Below are 9,491 nucleotides of genomic sequence, written 5' to 3' on the forward strand. Positions count from 1 at the left end.
CCATTATTTAACACTCTATGTCGGTTGAGCAGTAGCTATGACTGCTTACCGGAGTAAAAAGGCATTCCTCACTGTATAAATAAGATATTTTTATATTCAAAATACCACAAAAACATAATTTTACTATTCTTCTTAATTTTACTACACAACTACAAACAATATTCTTGTATCAATCAATTCAGTTAACTTTAGCCTTCGCCTAGGTATTTAAAAATTAGTGCTAATATGAAACTTGATGAGTATATTTCAAGCTATTTTGTTATATTTCCTTTAACTAAATATATTCTTTCTTTCTTTTCTTCTCTTTTCCAGAATCTTGTTAAAGAAAATGGCCGGTCTTTGGAGAATCGTTCTTTTAGCAACAATTACCTTGATGTGTGTGACATCACAATGGGTTATCTATGTCCAGGCTGAAGAAGCTTCTAGCAGTGACGAATTGGTGAACAGTGCGAATGAAGCCGACCCTGAAATGGATAGTGAAGATGATCTGAAACGAGCAAACACATTTCTTCGAATAGGTAAAGCAAACGGAATTTTACGTTTAGCTCGAAGCCCTAGTTCTTTCCTGAGAATTGGACGTCGCCCCCCATTGCACTTTGTTAGAATCGGTAAAGCCCCATCAAGCATGTTTCTAAGAATTGGCAAAAGAGTGGATGATAGCGAAAATGATGATCTAAACGAATACGATGCAGATAAAATGTCAGGGCGTGATACTAGAGCCAGTCCATCTTCGTTTCTTAGAATTGGAAAATCAGGAAATGAAGTAGAAGATGAAATTGATGACACGGATGAAACTGTTAAACGTGTTAACGCATTTCTACGCATTGGTCGACAAAATGATCCATCTTCATTCCTGAGAATTGGTAAAAGTTTGAATAATGACGATCTCTCTAAGGACAAACGCACCAACGCTTTCCTCAGAATCGGAAAAATACCCGCCTCATCTTTCATTCGCTTAGGTCGTGGACCTTTCACAGAAGATAATGGCATCAACACTCGTGGATTTCGCGGTCCGACACGGGGCTTTTTAAGGATTGGCAAACGCGCAGCGATCCCCGATGGAAGCCATGCCGATTATTTCAGTGATCTAAACGTCAAATCTCAATGAGTCTACAACTATGAATGAAAAGAAACCGGTTAAAGGGAACAATTTAGAATTAAAAGAAAAGATTACCATTTGGAAATGATTCTGAAACGAATAAGGACTATCACCGACGCAATGAAACAAGAAACCAAAAAATACAACACAATACTTTAAGAATTCCACAAATATACAGAAATATTTCTTCTGAGACAGCTTTAAATACAGGACACAGAAAATATTTTTGTTCTATATATATATATATATGAATTAGGAAAATATCATATATATATGTATATATATATATATATATATATATATATATATATATATATGTTCTATTTTGAGAGGGTCATCTTGATCCTCACACGATGCATCTATTTCAACACACGTTTTCACATCAGAGTGTTGCAAAACAAATACTGAATTAAAATATATGTGTGTATGTGTGTGCACGTGTGTGTGTGTGTGTGTGTGTGTGTATTTGCGTGCATCCGTTTGTATGTTTGAGTGAGAGTATGCATAATTTGTGTATATTTGTATGCTCGAGAGCATAGATATATGTCAAAGGAGCGTAAATGCAAAATACCGTGTCTGTACTAGTAAATAAAGGGCATTAATATGTGAAGTTCAGACAAATATATCATCGTAAAGACAGTGTCTTTTCTTGAAATCCACTCCACTCTCCAAACCTGCAACATATCTTACAACATTCACACACATGCATAAATGCATACACAGTTATAAATGTAAATAAACATATGAATATATACACATATAAAAGCAAGCATATATACAAGTATATATTCCAGTATATGCACGTATATGTGTAGGCAAATTTTTAGATTTGGTTTGTGTGAATGTATGTAATACATCAGTAGTCTCTGCGTGTGCGTATATAAGGTGCGTATATCTGTGTTTGTCTGTCTGTATGTATGTGTGTATGTATGTATGTGCGTGTGTGTGTGCATGCGTGCGTGTGTGTGTGTGTGTGTGTGTGTGTGTGTGTGTGTGTTTCTTTGTCTCTAAGTATGTAACAGTAGTAAGGATGTACATGAAATGGAAGAGAAAGAAACAAATCTAAATTATATCAAATTATGTAAATGAGAAAAGAGAAATAGAGAAAGAGCGTAAGGTTGAGAGGTAATATTTCCTAAAGTGGATGGTCTGAACTTCATATTTTGGTGACCAATATTAACGACACGCCCCCAAATTCGAACGAGTAATATTCGGAGGATATTTCTCCTTGTCGGAGAAGTGGACAATTGCCGGTATTTTGCTGTAAATTTCTTACATGATGTAAATTTTTTTTCTTCATAAAAATAACAACCATTCCCCAGAGAAAATATAAAATAAACTAAAATAAACCCTCAGATATCTTATCTGAAATGATGTTGATATTTGTGTTGAAAACGTAAAAATGATAATAAAAATTGATCATGATATAAAATAATTATGTTTCAAAGTTACTGCATTCCAGAAGGGTTTCTTTCGTTTCTTTATTTAATAAAATATGAAAGCAGCCATTAGATATATTTGAATTCGTTTGATCAGGCAATATATTTTAACAGCTTCCATGATTGATAGATTGGCCAAAGTGGACCCGCTAAAATTTGAAGTTAAAAGCTAAACAGTCTATCAAATATTCTCTTTTAACAGCTACTGACCTATTATAGCTGCAGTCATAATCAATCACCTACTTCTAGCGGTTTTAGTAGTCTTCAGGAAGGTTTCTGAAGAACTGTGTATCTATCTATCTATCTATCTATCTATCTATCTATCTATCTATCTATCTATTTATCTATCTATCTATCTATCTGTCTATCTCTCTCTCCCTCTCTCTCTCTCTCTCTATCTATCTGTCTGTCTATTTGTATGTATGTATATATGTATGTATGTATGTATGTATCTTACTCTTTCTTTAACATGCTTGTTTTCTAAACATATGATTCGGTCCCACACCGTGACACCTTGGGCAAGTGTCTTCTACGTTAGCATTGGACCGACCAAAGCCTTGTGAGCGGATTTGATAGACAGAAACGGAAAGACTGAAAGAAGCTCGTCGTATATATATGTGAGTGTGTGTGTGTGTGTGTGTGTGTGTGTGTGTGTGTGTGTGTGTGTGTGTGTGTGTGTGTGTGTGTGCGTGTGTGTGTGTGTGTGTATGCGCGCGCGCGCACATTTGTGTGTCTGCGTTTGTCCTGCCATCGCTTGACAACAGATGGTGGTGTGTTTATGTACTCGTAACCTAGTAGTTCGGTAAAATTGACCGATAGAAGAAGCACTAGGCTTACAAAGAATAAGTCCTGGAGTCCATTTCTTCGACGAAAACCTTTTAAGTCAGTGCTCCGGCATAACTGCAGCTAAATTACTGAAACATATAAAAGAATAAAAGAATATATATATATATTACAATATAATATATACGCGCGCACACACAGACACACGTTCACACACACACATACACACACATACACATACACACAGAACGCCTATCAGATGTGAGTTCGAGTTCCACAGGCAACCTTCAACTATCCAAGGGTTTTTGACCCAATATTTACACACTATTATCCATAGTTTTATATGCTTCGAGGTTTACCGTTCCTAAAAAGAATGATTTCATGTTCTCGAAGTTTCTAAATTCTTAAGATGTCAAAAAAGTTGGCTTCACCACGAAGATGTCCCAGCTCCGATCGCACTGAGTGGCATTTTAGGCAAGTTTCTTTACTATTGTCTCAAGTCAACCCAATGAGTTAAATAGGGTACCAAGGTGAACATGGAGCAACCACACGAGTCATCTATATTGTATATAGGTAGAGTACTTGTTAGGTCAGAGGATGGAGAGAGCGTACGTTGTCTACATTTCAAATTTGTTGACTACACAGACCATACATTCGCGATCTACACACTCGATATGGATAGGACCCGTAGACAGAGACCTGGTTACTGGATGTTGAACGCGTCCTTACCAGCACGCAAAGACTACAAGGATCAGATTAGCGAACTAATTAAGCGGCAGTTGACGGTATTGTTAACGAGTGGTAGATCGCCTGATGAAGGCGATTATAGTAGAATAGATAGCGTTTCTATAGAGCAAGCTATAGCGAGAAATAGGGAGAACTAGTTATCAAACTAGAAAAGGTGATTAGTAACGTCATCGAAACCTTTTCTTGAACGTTTCACTCGAAACACGAAGGATGTGTTGTCAGAGCCAAGACTCGTGCACTCAAACACGATGGAAATAAAGCCGTCCGATGTGCCCGAAAGGTGGAGATGCAGTTTGGTAACAACTCTACAATCAGATATATTTGATGGATTGGGAGGGAGTGCGTGCTACTCAGTTACGAATAAATGTTTGTGGCTTTCCTGCAGCACTTTGCGTGGCTCTTCGGGGAAGGCGATGAGTCGACGGTAGTAGTGGACATTAGTTAGCAGCACCTGTACGGCCTGCACGGCTCTCGGCAGCGGACACAAGGTTCTGCGAAAAGCCGATAACAACCACAGAAAACGGGGATGGAGGGGCGGCGATGAGCGATTGCACAAGTCACCAATCTGTGGGTCTGGATGGTCTGCTTTATGAATTATACGTGCTCATGCCATATTTGTTTGTCGGCCATTTGACAGACGTCTATCCTAACAGGTAGCAGGATGGGAGAATTTTTATTGTACTTAGCTGGGGTGTGGTAACACTGCCGAGGAAGGACGCCAACATTGAGAACGTTCTAGGGACTTTTCGGCCCATAATTCTGCTAAGTTTAAAATTTTGGCAAAGGTGTTAGCGAAAAGGTTGACGCTTGTCGTCGGTAGTCTGGTCGGGAAAGCGCAAAAGTGTGCAATCTAATCGACAACAACCTCCACCTTAGGCGATACATCGGCTTCGGTGGGGTTCTGATCAATTTGAATCAGTCTCAAACATTTGATCGGGTAGACCATCGTTTCTTGGATGCCATCCTGAAAGCGGCCGGTTTCGAATCTGTTTTCGCTGCAATGGACAGCGACACCTGTTCGGTGATCAAAGTAAACGGTCACCTATCAGAACTGTATCGCATCGCACGGTCGGTCCGTCATGGCTACCAGCTGTCACCTTCTTTGGGGACGTGGAGAAAACTTGGCGGACCTAGCACATGTTGAACGGTTGAGACGTGACCGTTCACTCTGACCACTGAACAGATGTCGTTGTGCATTGCAGTGATCCATCCCCTGAATACAGGCTCAAAACCACTAGCAAAATAATTTGCCAATCACCAACGACAACAACATCAGCAACAACTCATAAAGTAACAACAATTACAACGATGATAGCATATATACTGTTACCATGGCTACAGAAAGTAGCCACTGAAGAAGAAATAGCAAAGTTGGATTGAAAGACGTGAAAGTTAATGTCAATGTACGGCGCCTCACAAGGATTAGCAAATATAAATAGATCTATAATATAAGGAGTGAAAGGAGAATGTTTGCAGAATATTTGATAAATAGTAAGAATTGTTGCTACATGCAGCAGAAGATATGGATAGAGATGCAGATGAAATGTTTGGTAGGGAAATGTTCGGTAACCAGAGTTGAAGAGAAAACAGATCATCTGGAAATGGGAACGGATGGCCAGTTTAAAAGAAATACACAGAATATCAAGGATAAAACAACATGATAGCCATGATTTAAGCGATGCAGTTCGAAGCGTACCACTGAAGGCTGTATAACTGCAACGCAATATCGAGTTTTTAATATCATTTCGGTGAAGTATAACATTTATAAACTTCTGAGATTCAGGAATGCATACTCTGTGAAAGGAATGTAGAAAATATAACCCATCTAGTATGGGTTACATACAAGCAATGCCATGATGAAGTCTTTACCTTCATTGGCTTTTATGTCGTAAATACTTTTCTACTCTAGGCACGAGGTCCGAAATTTTGGGGGGAAGGGGGTTAGTCGATTTAATAGATCCCAATTTGCAACTGGTACTTAATTTATCGACCCTGAAAGGATGAAACGCAAAGTCAATCTCAGCGGAATTTGAACTCAGAACGTAAAGACAGACGAAATACCGTTAAACATTTCGCCCGGCGTGCTAACGTTTCTGCCAGCTCGCCGCCTTTTTTATGTCGTAAATACTAACAAAAGCAGTAACAAAGAATCGGTGTGAACATGAGCCTAGTAAAGTAACGCAGGAGGAAGGAAAGGCAACAACATATTGTGGAAATATGAATTTCTAATTGATAGAGTAACTGATCATCGCTGCCTGTACAAGGTCGTATTAAACAAGAAACATGAATACTGTGCGATCATTGACATAGCCATAGCAAATGACGTGATTGCTGCGACTGAAAAATATCACCGAGTATTTCGAACTGAAAGCAGAGATAACAAGACTGTTTGAAATGTGTGAAAGTGATGTAAAAGTGATACTACTTGTGATCAGAGCATTAGAGTCAATCCCATTGAAAATTCAAACTTTCTTAAAGTGGTTGGGAATACCATGCAAGATATGTGTTATGCATCAAGCAGCCTTGCTAGGTACTGCGCATAGTTACTACACTAGGTGCTGCACAGGAAAGTATTATCTGTCTGAAGTCCTTGTTGTGACTTGACAGATGACTAAATACGCCGGTGCATTTCCCACCTACACTGTGTGATAAAGTAAAGGCCAATAGACCAGATATAGTTGTCAAAGATCATGAAGGAAAAAAATGCTTCCTAATTGATGTATCAATACCAGCAGATGACAACGTTTCCCTAAAAGAAATGGAGAAACTTTCAAAATACAAAGACCTGAAAATAGAGGTAACTCGAATGTGGAATCTAAAAACAGAAACAATTCCTATCATAGTAGGTGCCTTAGGTATAATAAAAAAAATATTCAGACAAATACATAACAAAAACACCAGGACGTACAAATATATATATAACATACAGAAAATTGCACTACTGGGCACTGCACACATCCTACGCAAAACACTTTCAATACAGTAACCATAAGAGCATCACAGCAAGCCACAGAACATACCCAAGGCACACAGAGCTGCGCTCGGTAGTGAAGTGAAAGCACGTTAAAAAATAAAACTACTGAACAATAATAATAATAATAATAATAATAATAATAATAATAATAATAATAATAATAATAATAACAACAATAATAATAATAATAATAATAATAATAATGATAATAATAATAATAATAATAATAATAATAATAATAATAATAATAATAATAATAATAGCAACAGTAGTAGCAGCAGCAGCTTTAAATTTGAACGCAAGGCCAGCTGGTTTTTTTATAGGATGAGGTAAGTCGATTACAATGATCTCAGTGTTCAACTGCTACTTATATAATCGACTCCGAAAGTATGAGAGGAATATTTAACCCCAGCGTGCGTTATTTGAACTCTGAACATAAAGAGTGCGGAGAAATGCTGCTTAGCATTTTGTCCCATAAGTCTTACATATAATTATTCATTACAAAGGCAAATAGCAAAATCGGAGATCAGGTGCACTATTCGCGGAAACGACCAAGGAAATACATTGGTGTACGAAAAAAAATGTACATAAAAGAAATGGAATGGGACGAGCAGTTAGGGTTACATCCCAGTGGACTTAAACATGGAGCCTCTAAGATCCAAAATTTCTGATTTCAAAAGACGAGTGCCTTCCCCCAGATGAGTCCTGCCTGTGTAAGCAGATATTTGGTGCATTCACGCTGGTCACTCTTGCTACTCTCACTCCCCATCCAGCAAACTTACTAGTAACCAGCATCTTCCTCTCCTCCTTCTCCAAGTGAAAGAAAATTAGTCAAAGAGTAGCGCTTGCCTTCGGTGCATTCAATGTTATGTTTTTTTCATCATGGTCACCAAACGGGGGAAAGCTGTCTGTCCTTTCCGCCCAGGGGAAAATGATTGAGTGATACTCCCACGGACTCGGCTAATAGCTCAATCCGTTCTACCGCAGTAACAGCATTTCAACTCCAAAACTTAGCTATGCTCAGACACTGAGTGAGTATATGCATGGAAGACAGTTTTATCCATTTGTGCATATCTTGAAGAGGCCCAGCTGATGGCACTGCCGTGTCCATGGTGTTAATGCACAACGATCAGCGTCTCTATAGTACTGTCAGGTCAGGGGTTTCTGAAATTTGTTAAAATGTTTCAGAATGGAATCGGCTGTTAAAGAGATCTCTATCCAAACCCCATAGAACTCCAAGAACATGACCGATGATGTCCATCAATAGCCTTCTCCGTATGACATGGCTGATGTACCACCAGTTGTATCCCTGACTGGTAGATAACTATTACCATTTGACAAGTAACCGGTGTGAGGTGCTCAAAAACGCTTCTCTTGCTTTAGGACTGACTGCAAACCCAGCAAGGGTTAAATGTGAAGAAAACTTCTTTAACTAATGGTGACAACACTCTGAACGTCCAACACCATCTGCAGATTCTGCAGTGGAAGTGCATTAGTGCCATGACATCCTGAATCTTCTGCACAATTGGGTTGGGCTTGGTAGCAAGAGGACATTCTTAACAGCGAACTACATCCCATCTACAGAAAGTTAGAGCAAACACTACAACCTCTTCAGATGAAATCTGGAGTAGGGCACAACGGTCTAATTATAATACATGATGGATGCAATGTATGAGATCAGCACCTCTACTCATTCTCCTTGGGTTATCTTCTACACTAACCTCTGCGTTTGACTGGCCATATTTCTCGTAATACCATCCCCGTCTTTTATTCACCTAGCAATCCGGCTCTGAATCAGATCGAAGGCCTCTCAACGGAACACTAGATCCAGTGAACCACATTGCTGAATATCACGTATCTACCATTCCAAGTACAACTTGTTCAATTAACGTGTGCTTCTGCTATTACTTCATATTATTTCAGCAGAGTATCTCACCATCTCGGTCACTATCATGTTAAACACATCCATAGTGACACCAGCCACATTTGCCAGCAAGGCCTTTCGATTCTCAGTTCGTTTGTGTGCCACTCAACACCTATGGCTTCTGCAGTAACCATTTATTGCCAAAATGTAGTGGGGTAAATGAGAAAGTGACTCTGAGATGGACTCAGTATACAATTCGAAACTTCTGATATGTAGCTTTATAGTTTGATCATGGAGCAGACGTTCTTGTACAGTAATACAGTCTAGTTTATTAACGGGATTGAAGCATGTTATACTGAGATCGCCAAAAGGTTTTGAAGCAGGTGCTGCTGAATACTTTGGATTGGTGCGAAAGGATCAGACACAAGGATCACACACCGAAGCTATATACGAATTTTAGTAGTCGCATGCACTGTTATAAATCATGTGATATGGAGACCTGCCAAGAATCACATAAGTTTCCCTGCCACCTGCCATGCTATAGATGACAAGTACCAGGCTATTTAATGATTTATTTGGTTAAAC

At 38.9% G+C, this 9,491-nt stretch overlaps 1 protein-coding gene across 1 annotated transcript; it reads left to right on the forward strand.

Annotated features, from left to right (window-relative positions):
- Window positions 1–301: 301 nt before the first annotated feature.
- Window positions 302–2,534, forward strand: LOC106884426 (FMRFamide neuropeptides). The gene has a single exon (XM_014935811.2). It carries the CDS (start codon window positions 329–331, stop codon window positions 1,106–1,108), a length of 780 nt encoding a protein of 259 aa, XP_014791297.1. The 5' UTR covers window positions 302–328; the 3' UTR covers window positions 1,109–2,534.
- Window positions 2,535–9,491: the final 6,957 nt, after the last annotated feature.

This window comes from Octopus bimaculoides, chromosome 3 (assembly GCF_001194135.2).
Source record: "Octopus bimaculoides isolate UCB-OBI-ISO-001 chromosome 3, ASM119413v2, whole genome shotgun sequence".
In the NCBI taxonomy this organism is placed as follows: Eukaryota; Metazoa; Mollusca; class Cephalopoda; order Octopoda; family Octopodidae; genus Octopus; species Octopus bimaculoides.